At 47.7% G+C, this 19314-nt stretch overlaps 1 protein-coding gene across 3 annotated transcripts in view; it reads left to right on the forward strand.

Annotated features, from left to right (window-relative positions):
• The window catches only part of Dapk1 (death associated protein kinase 1), a 159019-nt gene that overhangs the window by 71087 nt on the left and 68618 nt on the right, over positions 1–19314 (forward strand). For all 3 annotated transcript variants that reach the window (XM_076573521.1, XM_076573519.1, XM_006981704.4), the window contains exon 2: positions 16447–16668. Coding sequence is in view for 2 of the 3 variants with exons in the window: in XM_076573519.1 (XP_076429634.1) it covers positions 16447–16668 (222 nt within the window). In the remaining variant the exon portion in view is untranslated. The remainder of the gene's footprint in view (positions 1–16446; positions 16669–19314) is intronic.

Below are 19314 nucleotides of genomic sequence, written 5' to 3' on the forward strand. Positions count from 1 at the left end.
GAATAAGAACGGCTCCCATAGGCTCATAGAGGTGTGGCCATGTTGGAGAAAATGTGTCACTGGGGGTGGGCTTTGAGGTTTCAAAAGCCCGTGTCAGGCCCAGTTCTGCCTCCCCCTTCTGCCTGTGGATCAGGATGTAGTGCTCCAGCACCATGAGTGCCGCCATGCTCCCCATCATGATGATAATGGACTAAACTTCTGATACTGTAAGCAAGCCCACAATTAAATATTTTCATTTATAAGAGTTGCCCTGGTCATGGTGTCTTTTCACAGCAGTAGAACCGTGACTAAGACACCACGTGCCAGAAAGAAGTGGATGATGCCTGAGAAACGACACCTGGAGTTGTTCTCTGGCACACACACACACACACACACACACCCCTGCACACATGTGCACCCACATGAATATGAACAAGCATGTACACAGAAGACGACGCCCCGCGTAGTGAAGCTGGCTCTTCGATCCTCCTCTTCGTCCCACCTGTAACTCTCACCTCTGCTCACGATGTCACAACACCTGCTTCCTGCATCCTTGACCACGTCAGAAATTCCCCCACATCCCCTTTCCAGATGCCCATTCTCACTTCCCATCGTCTTGTTCCCCTTGCCCTGTCTTGCCTCAGTCTGGGGAGGAGGTGGGTGTGATGGTAGTTGAAATAAGATCATATGGAAAGTCCACTTACCACTTGGGATCAGACTTTCAAAATTAGCTGAGTTCTCATATCCATGCTTTCACACTGAGCCTGGACGCTGTTCATTGCCTTATAAAGTGCTGCGTATAAACTGGTGTTCCCTCTGTTGGAGCCCTAGGCTAGTCTGCATGAACCGGTGGTGATCCCAGCAGCGGTTGGCAAGAGAGGGTTGTGTGGAGACTCGGCACAAGCCTTCAAGCACACAAATGCTTCTTGCAGTGTGCCTGATGCCCAGGTGACTTCCCTAGGCAAACTGGCAGCGTCTGTTTAAATAGGAAACTGTCTTAGTGCACATCAAGAGCTGAAAAGGTCACGTTCTTACCTCAAAAATTCATCCTGTTTTTGTAAATGTTACAGCATTGTATTTTACTTGTATTTGTCCAGCTCCTGGCCCCATACTGGTTTTCTTTTTCCTCATAGTCACCCTTCTGCCTTCGTGTCATGTGTATAACACATACCTACATGCAGCCTCCATCCCCCCCCCCCCCCCCGCCATTTAGATTTTACATATGAGAGAACTCATGCAGTGTTTGTCTTTCTGAGCCTGACTTGTATTGCTTAACACGCTCTCCAGTCTCATTTTCCTGCCAATGACAAACTTTCCATCTTATTTGTGTCTGAAGAAAACGCCACTGTATGCATGTCTCACATTTTCTTTCTCCGTTCATCTGTTGATGGATGTCTAGATTGGTTCCATGACTTGGCTGCTGTGACTGATGCAGCAGTGAATGTGGATGTGCAGGTGACTCTGCAGTATAGTGACTTACAGTCCCTGAGAGATGTCCCCAGGAGTGGCATAGCAGCTTTTGAAAATTCTGTTTTATTGGTTTACCTGTGTGTGTGTGCGTGTGTGTGCCTGTGCCTGTGTGTGTGTGTGTGTGGTGTGTGTGCATGAGTGCCTGTGTGTGTGTACACATGTGCCATGTCATATGTGGAAGTCAGAGGGAAATTTGCAGGAGTTGTATCCTTCCATCCTGTGGCTCCAACTCAGGTCGTCAGGCTTTGCCTTGAGCACCTTTACGTGCTAAGCCCTCTTTCTGGCCAGGCAGAGTAGCTTTCTGAGGAACTTCCAGCCTGATTTTTGCTGTAGCTGCATAGGCTTACACTCCCAGCAGTGAATCTGGATTTCTGTTAACCCACATCTTCACCAGCATTTGTGGCTGCTAGTTCTTGGTGATGGCTATTCTGACTGGATGAGATGGAATCTTAATGTAGTTCTAATTTGAAAGCCAAGGATGCTGAACACATTCTTAAGTGTTTATCGGCCATCAGTATTTATAATTTTGGAAACTGTTAGGCTTATTTGCCCATTTATTGATTGGTTTGCTGTTTTATTTTTTTGATTTTTAATTTTTGAGTTCTCTATAGATTCTAAACAATTATCCCCTGTCAGTTTTATAAATGGTGAAGACTTTCTCCTATCCTGCAGGCTGTCTCTTCATTCTGTTTCCTTTGTCTATCTGTATACTTTAAGGAACGTGGTCCTGAGTAAACAGCCCTGCCATCCTAGACCTTCACACTTTCCCTTCTAGCCATTAAGGTGCTGAATCAGTGTGGTTTACATCCCAGCTACCTTACAAGGATCTCATCTACCTCCCATCTATAAATACCCATGCTGTGTCCCAGTTTTATGTTATGGCTATAAAATTAGCCTCAGGCTATGCTGTTGGACACAACAGCCACTAGTCATTTGTAGCCACCAAGCATTGAAATGTGGCTGGTCTGAGCAGAGCTGTGCTGTGAATGCAAAATGCTCCAGACATGATGGTGCACGAGGCAGAGGCAGGTGGGTCTCCGCAAGTTCAAGGACAGCCTGATCTACCTAGTGAGTTCTAGGCTACCCAGGGCTACAAAGTGAGACCCTATCTAGAACAAACAAATAAATAAATAAAAAGAGAAAGAAATCTCATAATCATATAGTCTAAATGTCTATATTATGTAGAGATTATGGTAATTTGAAATACTGGAATAAAATACGCTATTGAAGTTAATTTGGCCTGCCCTTTTTATTTGAGGCAGGGTCACATGGAGCCCAGAATTATCGTGATCTTCTGATCACCACCTCCACTCTGAGGTGCTGAGAGGACAAGTAACCACAGCTGAGCTCTGTTTCTGTGGTGCTGCAGCTTAGTGAACGCCAGGCAAGCATTCTGCACTGAGCTTCATCCAGCGCTGACACCAGCATCCTAACTGTGATTCTAACTGTGATTCTAACTGTGGTGTGTGCCCCTGACACACCAGCTTCTGCTGTTTCTGTGTCTGTTTCCTTATCATATTAAAGGCACAATAGTGATGATGATGATGATGATGATGATGATAAAAATCCACTCAGTTATTGTTCTTTTAAGTGGCTGGGCCAGTCACTCAAACCCCAGGAGCTTGGGATTCCAAGGACTGAGACTGAATCATCCGCTCTGCCAGCACCGGAGTTTACTGAGGTGAAGAGATGAGGTCTCTGTTTCTGTGCTTCATGTTTGGCATCCTTGGCAGAGCTGGGGACCCTCTCCTTCCCTCGAAGCACAAATTTGGAAGTGCTTATACTGCTCATGGCTCTGCACGTCACCGGGGGGCTCAGCCCAGTGCCTTGAACACCAGCTCCCAGGCAGGACGGCTTCTCTGATTGCAGCCGGCAGCATTCCTGTCACACTAACAAGAAGGGGAAGCAAAGCCACGCCCTCCTCAGTCCCTTTGGCTTGATTAAGTCTTGCTTCTGATGCCTGGTTTCCTAACTCTGAACTAGTCTCATAGTACTTGAAATTTTCCTGTACATAATAAATGCTGTTCCTGAATGATGACCTCGCAGCAGGGTGATGACATCACAACAGTGTGATTACCTCGCAGCAGGGTGATGACATCACGATGCTGGAGGAGTGAAGCTTCTCTGTCTTTTTGACAGAACAGCAACAGCAAGCAGGCCGGAGCAGCAGCGGTGGCAGCCCTAGTGCTGACAAGGTCATCTGTAGGCAGTGTCAGGACCCTCAGCCCTGTCTTGTCCCTCAAGGCTAGGTTGTTCTCTGGGACCGTCCCAGCAGGCAGACCGTGCCACTTCTGTCCACCAGCTCTCTGCAGATGTTCGCCCTTTCCAGCTTCGGCTCTCCGTCCCACTTGCTCCTGCTGTAGCCACTTTCATCATCTGCCGGGCAGATGCCAACTTTCCCCCTTGGCAGCGTGGTCTGCCAGCTGCTCGCCGGTGTCACCACTGCTCGCTCCTCCATCCCTGCTGCTCTGCTGCTCTGCTGCTCCTTCTTCACGTAATCAGTTCAGCTAGAGATGCTGCTCAGGCCCATCCTGGCACACCTCACATGCAAATGAAGGCTTGCCTCTGGCCTCTGCTAGGGCAAGGGCTCCCTGTCTGGTCCAGCTGGAAATGGCCGCAGGGTCATCCAGAGTTCATCCAGGCCTGTGTTAGCAAACTGTGTGGCCCAAACTGAAACAGGCCTGGCTGAGCCTGTGCCTTAGGAGATGGAACCGTCAGCTGCAGATGTGGTGCAGTTCTCAAGGCGTTGCAGAGTGTTCAGAGTGGCTTGCACTGGCGTAAGGTTCTGCTGTTTTACTTGAGGTAGCTAGGGCGACGAGGGAGACGCCAACAGCTACCACATAGGGGGGCAGATTGATTCATTGTTCCGACGTCTTTGTTTATTTACAAAAAAACTGAACATTAGGAGTATTTACAGTAAGAACTCAGTGAATTATCATGAAAACTTAAAGTGAGTTTGATAGATTTTGACAGTGGTCGGCTCCTTTCAGGATCCCAGGGGGAGGAGAGTATCCTTCTCTGTTACAGTTTGTCACAGGGACAGAAAGCAGGCTCACAGGCGTCTCATGCGTGTGCTCCCTTAAACATATGCCAGATCCCCATTAGATTGTCCCATCATTTCTGCTGGGTCTGTGGTGGCTCTCAGTGGGTGGTGGTGTTTGGGGAGGCTCTGAACCTTTAGGAGGTGTAACCTGGCTAGAGGAAGCCTCACAGAGTGGGCTCTGGGAGTCTGTAGCCTCATGCCTCCTCTGGTTCACTCCCTCTGCTTCCTGTTTGCTTTGAAGATGTCATCTCTCAGCTTCCTGCTCTGGCTGCCTGCTGCTCTGCCTCTCCCACTGATACTGACTGTCCCTCTGGAACTGTAAACAAACTCTTTGGCCATGGTACTTTATCACAGCCACAGAAAAGTAACTCAAACAGAGGCTGGTTATGGTCTTGGAAGCTGCAGTGGATTTATACAGGGCATTCATCAAGTCGGACCTCCACAGTTGACCACCCCAAGTCTCCCAGAAATCAGATGCGTTTTCGTGGGTAGCATCACTCCAGGAAAGGCCAGGGTTTGCCCTCCCCACCCCCCTTTAGTAGTGGTCACTTGCAAACTTAATATACACTGAGTATCTTTTGTTGTTCTTTTCTGCTCTTGGACACCCGCTTCCCTGAGAAGTAACATCGTCAGAGGCTATTCTCCTGGCTGTGGAGTTTACAGTCACCTCCTGGCTCTCACCATTAGCCTCATGTGTGTAGGGATCACATCCCTGGGGTGAGGTCAGCCCTTCTGGCAGGCTTCCAGAGAGTTCTGCTTGCACGGAGCGAATGCCCAGGCTTCTGGGGAGCTCTGGTTTCTCTTTCACTGATGATCGTCTTTCACTTTTATCAGAATGGCTCTCCCTTCAGTAACTCCAGCAGGGAAGCTGTGTGCCAGCCATGCCTCACCTGGCCTGAAGTGACCTGCTCAGGTCGTCCTGTCTCTTACTACCCCTAGACTTCCTCTGTGCGGTGAGCCCCCCTGACTCAGAGCCAGGTGACAGACCTGTAGACACCACAGGTAGAACCTGGTCAGGAGCTCCGTGGAAAGGGTTTGTCTTAGTCGTGCAGACTGCCAGTCAGCCATCCTGCCTCCTGCTGGCCTGAGTCTGTGGCTCCCATGCCTAGAGAAGGACAGCACAGTCTAGGCTAAGCTTTTACTTCTGGAGCTAGACTGACCCAAGCAGAGCATGGCTGAAACACACCAGCCACGAGGCAGTGCTGACAGCCACTGTGCACCTGATCTTTTAAGGGTGATGGAGCTAATTGTTCTATAAGAGCACACAGGCAGGCAAACTCTACCCAAACAGAGAGGGAGCAATGAGAATTAACGTCTCTGTTAGACCCACTCGTGTTCTAAAACAGCCGAGTAGACACTAGAGGTTCCCATGATTCTGTAAGCTCCACTGTGTGTGTGATGTGGTGTGTGTGTGTGTGTGTGTGTGTGTGTGTGTGTGTGTGTGTGTGTGCGCGCGCTCACACGCGTGTGTGCCAGAGGAGGATGTCACATGCCCTGTGCCTTAGTCCTCCCTGCCTTAGTCCCTGGAGACAGGATCACTCTCTTTCCCTTAGTCCCTGGAGACAGCATCTCTGACTGAATCTGGAACTCAGCTGTTTTTCTAATGGACACAGAAAGCATCTGTGGACAACCCCCCACCAACCGGTACAAGCACTGGGGTTGCAGGCACCTGCAGCCATGATGACTTTTATGTCGGTGTGAGAATCTGAATTTAGGCTCTCGTGTTTGCACAGCCGTGCTCCTACCCCAAGCCATCTCCTCAGTTCCCCAACTGCATCCTAATCTGGCTCCAGTTTGTATGCTGCTTCCAGTTAGTTAGGAGCTGTGCACAGCAGATTGCTGACTTTTTGCATGTGCTTTTCTCCAGCTTATTGTTTTCCATCTCGGCACCTTGACTAAATCTGACTTTTTTCTCCTTCTATTGGAATAAGGAACTTCGGCTGAGCTCCTGGCATGTCTCCTCTCTTCATGCAGACACATGAGCACTACTGCCCAGAGTTCAGAACAGATTATACCCTCTGGCCTGGTTAACTTTGTCCCAGCAGCTGAAAGGAGACTACAAGACAGAGCCGGCGTGATCAAATAATAGGAAGGGCTCCAGGGATTAGCAGGGTGAAGTCAGAGTAGTCAAACAGGGTCTGAGTCTCAGCCGGGATGGCCAGACCCGTGGCTGGAACATGCTCTTGAGGCAGGAAGGCCCCATCTCTGTCCGTCTGATGTGGTCACGTCCATGGAATGGCAGCTGCCTGACAGTAATCTGCAGACACACGTTCTTTACAGAATGTTTTGTTTTTCATAATTCTAGACTCAGAGGCCAGTATCACTCTAATATGGAGCTTATTGTGTTTGGGGAAGATATCTGAGCGTTGCTTGCTTGCTTGGTCCATGGAGACCCTGTTTGGATTGCATTAAATGACATTTTGCAACAACATTTTATTGCTTCTCTTTTGGCTTTAAAGAAAAAAAACAAACAATGAGCAGATGTAGCTCCAGGCTTGCATTGTCTTGTTAGGTCACGGGTGGTGGTGTGCATGGCCAGTGAGAATCCCACCACAGCTCCCAACTGCCCAGGAGACCCACTGTCTTACATCCCAGCTTACATTGAATGCTTGGATATCCCTGTGGGTTGTAAATTCCTGAACTGTCAAGACCTTATCTGGACCAGTATTGTTTACTGGTAAGTACCAAAAGGCAAAAGAGCCTAGACTGGAGCAAAATAGCAATGTAGTCAGATAAGGTGGTCCATACCTGTTATCCCAGGACTTGGGAGGTGGGGGCAGATCGGTCCTGAGTGCAGGGTCAGCCTGGGCTACATAGTGAGGGTCTATTTGAAAAAACTGAATTGGGGAAAACAAAAACAAAAACAAAAACAAATCACCAAACAATGATTTAAAAAAAAAAAAAAATAGCAGTGCATCCATCAGCTCCCATCTGGCTAGTACCTGGAAAGGACACCCAGGATTGTGCTCCCAGGAGGCTTCAGGCCACTCAGAGACTGTGTTCCCAGGAGGCCTCAGGCCACTTAGGACTTGTTCCCAGGAGGCCTCAGGCCACTCAGGACTATTCCCAGGAGCCTCAGGCCACTCAAGAATGCTCCCAGGAGCTTCAGACCACTCAGGATTGTGCTCCCAAGAGGCCTCAGGTCACTCAGGACTGTGCTCCTAGGAGCCTCAGGCCACTCAGGATGGTCCCGGGAGACCTCAGGACCCACACCTCTGCCTGTCACCAGCATACTTTTCCTTCATGATCCATTGTTACTGTGAGAGCTGGAGAGTTGGTCTGGTTGGACCTGGTGTCACAAGCCTTTAATCTCAGCTGTTTGGGAGTCGGAGACAGAAGGGTCACAAGTTTAAGGTCAATCTAGTCAATTTAGAAAGACCCTGTATCAAAACAGAAATTAAAAAAGGGGCTGGTTTATAGCTCAATGGTAATCAGCAAGGTCCGAGTTTCAATCCACAGTTACTACCAAAAATTTCCCCTTCCAAACCAAAAAACAATTGGTCTGTGACAGCTGGCCAGGATCCAATACACTCGATTGATTCTGAGTATCTAACCTCTTCATCTTACTCTGTTCTCAATTGCCACCAGAAATATGCAGCACAATTGACTGAGGGAAGAAAACAACTTCAGACACTGTGTTATGGTAAGAGCTGTGCCAGCTGAGACTGTCATGGATTTGCCTGTCCCCAGGGCAGCCCTCTGACCAGCAGCCTGAACGAGGCAGTGACCTCTCCCAGGCCATACACAGCCCACTCCCATTTTTTAATGCACCAGAGCCCCAGAAGGATCTACACTAACTAGTCTTCACATCTCCCACCTCCACCTTTATGTTCAGCTCCATCCGTCCATGGAGGGACTCTGCCACAAGTACCACCCATTAGGAATAGCCTCAGAGGCATTTCTGTGTTGAGCCCTAAAGCCTGCAGTGGAATATAGTCCATTCCCACTCCGAAGAAGCTGACAGTGTCACTGGGAGAGGGGACCCAGCATCCCTCCAGAATTCTGGACTTTAAAATGCTCCAAGTCTAAAACACCATGAATAAGTTTGTGAGGGTTTTATGGATAACAACAGCCTTAAATGATTGAACTGGCACACACTACGCCCTCCCGTGACAAGGGCCAGCTCTAGCCCTGCATACACAGCCTATCAGGACTGCTTATCAGATTTTAGCTTTCTCTAGGTATTCCTAGGAGCTCTAGACTTGTTCTTCCAGATGGATCTGAAACCTTCCTTCTGTTTCCATGGGAGAGTAGAGGCCTTGGGCCTGGGGTGTTCTTCTTTCCCATGCTCTGCTGTGTGATTTGGTCCTCAGGGTGCTGCTGTTCCCAGGGACTAGCATCTGTCCCACTCCCCTCCACTCATTGTGTTTTTTGCATGGCCCCCCTCTGCTCCTGACCTTCGGGCCCTGTGGGTTCCCTGGGTGACAGGATGCTGTTTATCCACTTGGGAAGCTGTGTCTCTCTGTGTGTCATGGCAACCTGAGCTGCTTGCTCATGGGGGGCCCTTGCTCTCCAGGTCATTTCCCGAGCTCCATAGCAGGTCAAATAATTTTTTCCTTTTCAATGAGTATTTTAAAGCTCACAAGCTTTTCATCTTCCTAGCATGCAGCTTGAGCACTTCTCGTTGTAGCTTCTCAGTGGGGAGGTAGAGAGCCGTTCCAGGTGTAGACTACGTCAAGAAGATGTTCCAAGGGACTGAGTACCACTTGGGGCCAACGTTAGCAAGTTTCTATTCAGGCAACCTTGTCTTCTGGCAAAATCCGTGGAGCTGGTGTGGTTAGTATGGAAGGAGAGATCCTACTTCCTCTTCTAAATGTTATCTGAGAGGAGAACCCGCACATTCCTTGCGGGTGTGCTTTAAAATCAAAGATAAAAACGACACGCTCTGGTAGTCTGAATCTGCACCCTGTCCAGGTTGGAGCGTGTTCTTGAGGAGTGGCTGTGGAGAAGTGTGGCATGGTTAGACCCCGGGTTGGGCACTGTCCTATCTTGTTACAGTATGCCTTTTCTATGCTTGGTATCATCTTTTTTCCCATTTCCTCCTCCTTTTTCCCTTTCCCTTTTTTCCCCTTCTTACTCCTCTCCCATTCCTTTCCTCTCTTCTTCCCCTTCTCTCCCATCCTCCATCCCCCTCCTTCCTGTACATGTCAAGTGAGCGCTTTAATGCCCAGCCACACACACACAGCCCCTACGGCACCTTTCTGGCAGTGATCTCTATCTCACTCTTTGTTCCCATGAGCAGAGTCTTCCACAAATTACTATATTTCAGAGTTAGACCTGTTTGGGCCAACCAAAATTTAAGGGGTTCATTTTCAGTGTTTAGTGAACTATGTAAGAGCTACAGTAACACCAGTGTTTCAGAAATAGATGCACCGCACATGACCGGATGTTGACTCTGCTTGTGCTGCCTGTAGTTTCAAATGCAGACAATTCATTCCTCACCCAGAGTGCTTTCAGATTCTAGAATGCTTGCATAGGCACAGTGAAGAGTCCTTGAGATGGGTCCTAATAGGAGACAGGAAATCCATTTGTTTCATATGCACCACACACTTATGACCAGGAGGTATTTTATGAAATATTATTAATAATTTTGAGCATGAAACAAAGTTTTATGGTGTAGAATTTGTTACAAAATGCTCAAAGATTTTGGATTTGGTGTTCTTATTAGGTGTTCATATTTTGATGTTCTTATTAGGGATGCCCATCCTCTATAGTGCCTTCTAGCAATTCCACAAACACACGTTGCTTTTTGTTGCAGGCTCTTCAGAGCATCTCCAAATTTTGATTTTAATTGTCCAAGACACCTAGTTTTCAGAGAGGAAGAGATGACATCAAGTGACCTCAGTTATCCACAGAGTCTTCAGCTTGCATTCTCTTTTTAGCTGTCTTCTCTGGAAAGATCTGTCCCCCAATGGGTACTGGCCAGGTGTGCACAGGTTAGACCAGCCACTGGGCTGTGCTGGCTGTGCACAGGTTAGAGCAGCCCCTGAGCTGGTGAATGGGGCTTTGGGGCTTGATTGACAGCCATGCACCTTTACACACCGTGTGATAGTTAAGATGTTTATAAAATGTTCCTGTGTGTCCGAGCATTGTGGCTGTCCATCAGGGGTTCTGTGCCTTGGGCCTTGTAGAGTCCTGGGTACAATAGCAATCTGGATCATGGCCAAATGGAATATATTAATAAGCTGGACTGGGAAGCTTGATGGCAGTTTATTCTTCTAAGCTAAGGTCTTCCTCTTTAGAGAAAATTTGTGGCTTTTTAAAAAAATATTTTTTGTGTGTGTCTGTGTTAATATGTGTGTGTGTGCACATGTGTGTGCATGCATGCAGCATGCGCACTAATGTATAGGCCAGAGTGACATCAGGTGTTTTCCTCAGTATCTTTTCTACCTTATTGTTTGAGACAGATTCTCTCAGTGAACCTGGAACTTACTGCTTGGCTAATCCAGCTGTCCAGCAAGCTCTGGGGATTCCTCTGTCTCTACCTCTTTTTCCCAGGATTGGGGGGCCACCTCGTTTAACTTTCTGTTTTTAAAACAGGTGCTGGGGATCTGAAGTCAGGTCCTCATGCCTGCACAGCAAGGGCTTTACTTCTCAGCCCCTGTGACGTCTGTGTCAGCCCCTGCACTGGGGACCAAACCTAGGATCTTGCACAGGTGCTCTGTAAGTGACATCAGCAGCCCATTTTTGCTGTAGTGTGAGTCTATTTTTTTTTTTTTTTTGTAAATTTATGAAACTCTTTAAAGTAGGGGTGTATCTCAGTACTGTGTCTGTCTACCAGATAATGTTTAGTACATTGAAAGGTTTTGTGTTAAACAGATTGGTTGTTCATCGCTAATGCTGCAGGCTATCCTACAGGAAAATGTTAGCGTGTTGACAGAATGGCATGCAGTGCATTCCATTTTCAGGGAAATTTGTGCCTATTAATCAGTGGCTAGCACTGAGCTGTTGCTCCTGGGGAAATGCAGCTGGGTTCATATAAGCCTGTTTACAGCATTTCCACAAACATGCTGCATGACCTTTTTATGTGCATTTCCATTTATAGATACCTTTTAAATATGTGGTATTGTTTCACTGACATTGAACTCATGCAATGGCTCCTCACCCTGAATGATGCTTAACTGATAAGCCTCTTTTCTCTATGAGGCACATCAGTCTTCTTGGCTTAATAAACAGCACATGAAACCATCCAAAATAGTGAAATACCACAAAAAGCTAAAAAATACAATGACACTCCCCTCCCCCAAACAAACAAAACAAAACGACCTGGTATTAAGCAGAGTACTAAGGGGCTGCTGGCTGCCAGTGTGAGAGCTGAATTAAGAACAACATCATTAGGAACATCATCACTTTGAGGGTCCTCAGCTAGGATGTGCTTATTAACAGCTCAACTCTTTGTGTGTGTGTGTGTGTGTGTGTGTGTGTGTGTGTGTGTGTGTGTGTGTAAGCATCTACAAAAGTGCCACAAGGCAGCTGGAGAGGAGAGGTGGCTCAACAGTTAGGAGCACTTCTGCTCTTGTAGAAGATCCAGATTTGGTTCCTAGCATCCACATGGTGACTCACAACTGTCTGTAACTCCAGTTCCATGGATCTTATGCCCTGTTCTGGTCTCCATGGATACTGCATGCATGTGGTGCACATACCTACAGGCAAACACTCATGCATATAAAGTAAAATAAATAAATCTTTCTTTAAAAAGTGCCACAGGGATTGACAGGGAAGTGACAAGTAAATGTTAGCAGGAGACTTCATAGTACAGAATCTGTAGGTGGTGAGGATGTATTATACCATCTCATGAAAATTCAGTGTCAGGTACAGACCCTTTCCCTGCACAGAAACTAGACTACGTCACACCCAAGCTTTTTCTGGACTAACAGTAATTGTGATGCAGGCCTCCAATGTTGGAATTAAATTCTAACCAGTGTCAAGGTGTGGGTAACAGAACTGAAGGGACTCTTACCTGGTCTGGGTTTAGTCTTTGAATTGGATCATGTTATTATGCTAGGACCCTCAAAGTAGAAGTATTTGCATAAAAAAAAACCCTTCACTTGTTATTGGGGGTTGGGCTGTTAGGAAAGAGTTATCTTCAAAGTCAGATCCTGGGCACAAAGCAAGGTGACAGGAAAGCCATGGTCGAGCTCTGGTTGCCGAGGAAGAAAAGGATCCCGGCAGCAATTGGCCTAGTGCTGCACTAAGTGTCTGCAGTAGCTGTCTGTGATGAGCTGGTGTCTAGATGAGAATGCTGTGCAGGCTCAGGCATCTGCACTCTTGTTTCCCTGATGGTGGAGCTGTCTCGGGAGGTTTAGGAGCCCTTGCTGGAGAAGTGTGTCTCCGGGGGCTTTGATGCTCACAGCCTCAGCCTACTTCCAGTTTGCCGGATCTGCTTTGTGCTTGTGGTTGAAGCTGTGTGTCTCTTACCTTCCTGCTCCAGCTGCCGTCCCTCCCCCACTAAGTTGCTTTTGGTCCTGGTATTTTATCACAGCAACCATAAGGTAACTAATATAGGAAGAGTCTTTCACCCAGGAGTCCCTGGCTGTGTGTGCGGCTGCCTGAGGAGATGTTCCTGAGGAAATGACCAGGGCCACCGGTGTGACCCAGGGTACACAGATGCCAGGACTGTGCATAGCTTATGACCCTGAACCTCAGGGGATGCAGCCTGTAGTTTACAATTGTAGCAGGGGCGGGGACAGAGAATGGGTAGAGGAAAGATGTGAGTGAAGGTTGGAGCCAGCAGCCACGTTCATCAATACAGCTGTCTTGTGGGCATTTTCTTCTCTCTTTTGGTCCTGTTTGCCCATGCTACTATCGTCCCCCAAAGGGGACATCGATGAGAAGTTATATTTTGAGGGTAATATCACATTACATTGATATAAAAGCAAACTGTGATGAAAATAATTTCAGTTTTTGCAGATTAGTAATAGTTTTGACTGAAGACTTCCTGTGCTGTTGTCAGGGCACTTCTAATCACTGTGTCTGTCAGAACTTCATTTAAGCAACTTACCTTGCTCTAATGTAGGTATTAGGAGCAACCTGTGCATGAAAGGTGTGGCCCTGGCCGGAGCTCACCAGAGGTGGCCAAACCTCTAAGAGGTGGCAAAGGAGCCGCAGGATGGGTGTTTAGGCCATTGGGTGTGTGCTCTGGCATGTCTTCATGAGCCTCTGGCCTCCTCCTCACTCACTCTCCTTCCTGGCTCCAAGGTGAAAGGTGTGCACCCACCATGATGTAGGGCCCCACATTGGGCTTCAAAGCAATGAGGCCAGTTGATAACAGACTGGTGCCACTGAAATTACGAGACAAGCCTTTCTCTCAATAAGTTATATCAGGTGTTTCATTATAGTAATGGAAAGCAGATGAGCACATCCCTCTGCTTCAATAACCCTTTATGACAGTGTGATCATTGGAAATCTGTGTTAACAGCTTGCAGGTGGTCTGTGTTTGCAGCTGCTGCACAGTTCCATTGGCTTATAACAGTGTCCTCTATCTGATGCTCTGGTGCTCAGGATGCCAGCCTTGCAAACCAGTGCTGCGCACCAACCAACCTTGAGGGCAGTCTGCAGTGTGTGTGTGAGATGGCAGACAGGGGAGCCTGGAGCCCTTGGTCCTCAGGCAATCCACAGCCTTGGGAAGGAAGGCTAGGAAAGAAGTAGTCAGGAAATAACAAGCCCCACACAAGGGGTATGCAATAATCAGGACTCTGGGAGACTCAGGCAGGTGGGGTCAGATTGCCAAGGGAGACAGGAAAATAAGGGAAGGTGTCTTCAGAGGAGTGGCATGGGCAGCAGTGTGGGTGCTTCTCGGAAACCTTCTGGCCCTGGCCTCCCCTGCATGGCAAGGACAGGGTTTTTCCTCACTACCTGCCCTTAGTTCCCGCACTGTGTTGGGTGTTGCCATTGTTGTCAATTGGGGAATGAGCCCTGTACATTATGCTCCCACCTCCCTGGCCCTTGAGCTCAAGCAGGAATATTGCCTACTCACCTTGGAACAGCAAGAAGTGAAGCCACACTCAGGAGAATCTCTGAGTCTAACTTTCTATTTGGATCATGTGGCTCCTTTGCAAGAAGTTTTCGCTTTTGTTGTTTTTAATGTCTTTACTCACTGTGTTAAAATTCTTGAGTCAATCCTGAGTAGATGTGGAGCCTGTATCCCGTATCCTGTATCCTTGAGCCAAGTTACTTTGCCATGTGTGAGGTACACACAGCTCAGCTCTAGCGGTCTGGCACAGTCCTTTGTTGTCCCAGCTGGACCTCTCCATCCTGGGTCCTCTCGTGTGCTTGGTGTCTGCCAGATGCTGTCTTTGTGAGGAGAGGGCCACTTAGCACTTCTCTAAAGCTAAATGTCTAAAGACTCTAAAGCTGATGTAAACCTGCTTCTTATTAAGGTTGTGGAAGCGCCTCTCTGCCATCCTCCACTGTACAACAGAGAGCAGGGTTGGATTCCTAGAAAAACTGTAAAATGATTGAGATAGTCACATCCTATCCCTGGACTCTAAGCCAGAAAGTTAGCAGCCAATTTTGGCTTTCTGTTGTATCTGTCCCTCTATTTTGCTGCTGGAGGGGGAAGTAAGAATTAACCGATTATGTACAAGTTGCTACAAAAATAATGTGTGTGTGTGTGTGTGTGTGTGTGTGTGTGTGTGTGTGTGTGTGTGTGTGTTTCTTCAGTGGCTTCTGCTAAAGCAAATGTGTGTGTGGTGAAGTGTCCACTCTTGATCATCAAAGTATTATCCTTCATTTGCCCCGCCCCCTTGTCTTCATGTGAGAGAATTAAACAGTCACAAATATCCATGATGCTTCCTTACATAGCCATTTCTCAGCAGGTGCACAGAAATGTAAAGAGCCTGTGAAGGACCAATGGACACTTCTTTTGTCAGTAGGGAAGAAGGGAAATGGCAGGGATTGTTCTAGAAGGTTCTTCCTGTGTTTCAGTACCTCCCAGAGAACTGCTCTGTAACTCCCATAGTCTCATTTGCTCTCTGACCATGTTATTTTGTGTTACCATCCTTTCTGATCTCTTTCATATGTGGGAAGGAGATTCTGGTTCTATGTTCTGTGGCACTGAGGATGCTTCCTTTTGTGAGAAGAAACAGCTCAGATCAAACCTTTAGTAAAAAGGCTTAAGTAGCTGACAAGTCCAGTTACCTAGTTCTAGGCTGTAGTTAATTCAGCCACTCTGTAGTGTTCCCACAGACCTGGTTCCTTTCCCTCCACGGGCACCCCTTTGCGGTGGTTGCCCTTAAACCATAAACTGTTCCCCTAATGATCCCACATAGCTTCCAGCCACTCTGGGGTTGTATATAGTTAAGTGTTCATGAAAAGAGCCTCATAAAGACTGTCTCCCCATTGTCTGGAAGGTCTTAGATAGGTCAAGTCTATCACTGAAGCCAGAGGAATACACCGCATTGATTGGCTCAGTCTAGATCACATAATCCAGTGTTTGGGGTGGAGTCATCAGCCCAGACCTACAGAGATCCCTGGAAAGGATGTTAGATGTAGAGGAGGATGGACAGAGTAAAGAAATAGCCCGTCCATCCTTTGGTTCTGGGTACTGTGGGCCTTGTTCCTCTGGGTGTTGCAGTGTTTAATATTGATGTTAGAGACATGTCTTTGAAGAGAGTCTTGCATGTTCTGTACCGATATCCTGCTCTTCATCCTCCCCCCATCCTTTCCTAGCTCTATGTCTAGACATGCTGAAGAAGAGTTTGTTGAAATGGGAGGAAAAGAGTATAGACAGGCTGGCTGACTACCTGTTCAGTCAAATACATTTTATTCCTTATGACATTATTCAGAAGGAACAGGCTCAATAAAGCTGCACTATGCACAGTAAGAAGTATGCCTACCTCTTTTGTTAATTGTCAACCTTTTGAACTTCCCTAGTCACAGTTTTGCCATGCTATGTCCCTGCTCAGGTCCTGTCTTTAGTGAATCCTAAACACTGTCCCATCTTTCTCTGCTAGTGGACAGTTCGCAGTGGTGAAGAAATGCCGTGAGAAAAGCACTGGTCTTCAGTATGCAGCCAAGTTCATCAAGAAAAGGAGGACCAAGTCCAGCCGGCGGGGTGTGAGCCGTGAGGATATCGAGCGGGAGGTCAGCATCCTGAAGGAGATCCGACACCCAAATGTCATCACCCTGCATGAGGTCTATGAGAACAAGACAGATGTCATTCTGATCCTGGAGCTGTGAGTGTCCCTGTGGTGTCTGGAAGAGATGGTGGGGAGGGACATGGGTATGCGTAGGTGGTAGTTAGCCCAACTGGACCATTGTTGAGAGCAGCCCTGAGCTGCCTTTCTGAGCTGCCTTCCTGAGCCTTAGTTACATACAGTTGCCTGGAATATGTTCTGAAGAGCCACTTCCATTAACAGAGTGACACTCAATTTGCAAGAGTCCCCAGATCTTGGGGCTCATCTCTTTTCTGAGGTTCAACTCTCCTTGCCATAAGCACATTTCTTTGGGGGGTTCTTCATAAGCTTCATGCACACCCCCATCTTCCCTGTTTTTCTGCCTCTCTCGCTCCATTCTCCTTTCTTTCTTTCCTCTTTCCCCTCAATCTTTCACACATACCCTGCTTTTAACTGTGGAACTGTCAGTGCTAATTACAGGAATGGGTGAAGTTGGAGCTGAGCTTCGAGATGTGATTACAGGACTCTTGAAGCATGCTGCTGGTTTTCCATCTTGCACATCCAGTGTCATGGTGGGAAGCTGACTGGCAAGCATTGTTCTGAGCTGTTTCCGTTTTCCACCTCCTGTCCCTCCTTTTCCTGGATTCCTGCCTGCATGTGCTTTGTGGGGACCCACTGTGACCAAGTCCAGCAGCCCATTCTGGCAGGAGAGAGGAAGAAGCCAGTCAGAGTTCTTGGAGAGTCTCTCTATAGGCATTTGGATGTCTCTCTGGGAGAAGGATGTCTCTCTGGCTCATGCCTGACAGCTGATCCTGGATGGTCCCCTGTGGTGACAAGTCCCATCCATTCCCCGGGAGGTTCCTGAGTTCGGATGGGCAGCTCCCTTTCTTTGTACGTAACCTGGATGCTATACAACTCCTTTACCTTCCTTCCGATGTCTTTAAATTCTTGTTCTGTAGTAAATGATGCTGCAGGAAGGTCGAGTAACTATAGTGAAGTTAACAAGCACAGTCAGGTGACTCCCAGATCATGATTCAGAAAAGCCCCGCAGCCCTCCCCACACTCCTAGAAACTCCAGCATCCCTTGGGCTACTTTATAATCATGCCCATCTCCATGTCCTAACCCCCAAATGTTGTGCCAATAGAATGACACAATGTGAAAACTCTGATGCCAGCTTCCCTGACTCAGTGTAAGACTTGCACATACTCTGTTCCTTTTAAAACTGCCTAGTAGTTCTCCATCACTTGGATGGAGTGCTTGTTTATTCTTCCACAATCCAGTGGATACGTAGGCTGTCTCTAGTATTTCACAGTCAGGAGTGACGCTGTCCCCAGTACTCACAGACTCATGTGAAAACGAGTTTTCACATTTCCTGGGTAAACTCTTAGGAGTGGGGTTGCTGAGGCATGTGGGAATCCCATAAGCAACTGCCAGACTTGTTTTCCAAAGTGTAAAGTTTCACTTTTCAGCCTCTACAGCATAGGTAACTTTGGTTACCCTGCCAGCCCCAACACCAGCAGTGTTTATGTTTTCAATTGCAGGCATGTGGTTAGGTGCCTGGCAGCATGCAGCTTTATGTTGCTAACTGTGCTGTGACCTTGGGTACAACTTGAGAAAGTTCAGTGGGAGCAGCCGGAGTTGGAAGTGGGCAGAAGGGTTAGAAGCCTGGCTCCTTCCTCACAGGTTCAGAAGCATCTTCACAGAGTCCGGCACTCCTGGGGCTGGTGTTCTCTTCACCCACCAATTCTATGTGCAGTTTTGGTGGTTACTATTACGTGTCACCAACTGAGCCCTATGGCTGCTCAGACGTTTGGTTAAAAGCTCTGGGTGATTTTGCATGAGATCAACATGTGAATTGTCTAGACCTAGTGAAGCAGACATCTCTCCATCAGGTGGGTGAGCCTCATCCAATCAGTTGCAGGCCCAGTTAGAGCAAAATGACCAATCCTTCCTTGAGTAAGAGATACTTCTGGAACAACATCCCGGGATCCGAAGAGTCCTGCTGCTGACCCCAGAGTGGATAATACTATTTATGTGTTTGCTTGTGTTCCAGACATAGCAGTCAGACCCTAGGCCAGGCCCTTACATTCTTTGCCACCCTGAAGAGTAGCTTTAAGATAATAACTTCCCCTGGAGCCTCTTGCCTCTTGGGAGAAGAGTTACTGTTGCAGTGTGTGCAGAATAAACACGAAGGAGGCCTAGGTGACATGTCACGATCACGACTTCACATCCTCCACACGCCATTGTTCTTTAACGAAGTCATGCCCGTGCCGAGACAAAGATCTCTTCTGCCTGTGTTCTTCCCACCCACCTCACTGCACAGCTAAGCCACTACAAAACTTCGCAATGCGCTTGAATCATTTTATAACCACTCTGTTACCCTGTGAGCAGTGAAGCCGAACTTAGAGAACTTAGTGTCGTCGACTGCGCAGCTTAACTTTCCACGGCTGGGACAAAATGCCTGAGAAGATCAACTGGAAAGGAGAGAAGGCTTTATTTTGATTCACAGTCTCAGAGTCTTTAGTCTGTGTTTGCTTGGCCTTGCCATGTGGCGACCTGGGTAGGCAGCATGTCATAGTGGTGAGTATGTGTTGGAGCAGAGCTGTTCCCTTCATGGTAGCTAGAAAGAAGACAGAGAGAGTGAGGAGGGACTGCGGCTCTAGTACCTGTGAAGGGTATCCTCTAGTGACCTCACATCCTTTACT

This window comes from Peromyscus maniculatus, chromosome 5, assembly GCF_049852395.1.
Source record: "Peromyscus maniculatus bairdii isolate BWxNUB_F1_BW_parent chromosome 5, HU_Pman_BW_mat_3.1, whole genome shotgun sequence".
Taxonomy (NCBI): Eukaryota; Metazoa; Chordata; class Mammalia; order Rodentia; family Cricetidae; genus Peromyscus; species Peromyscus maniculatus.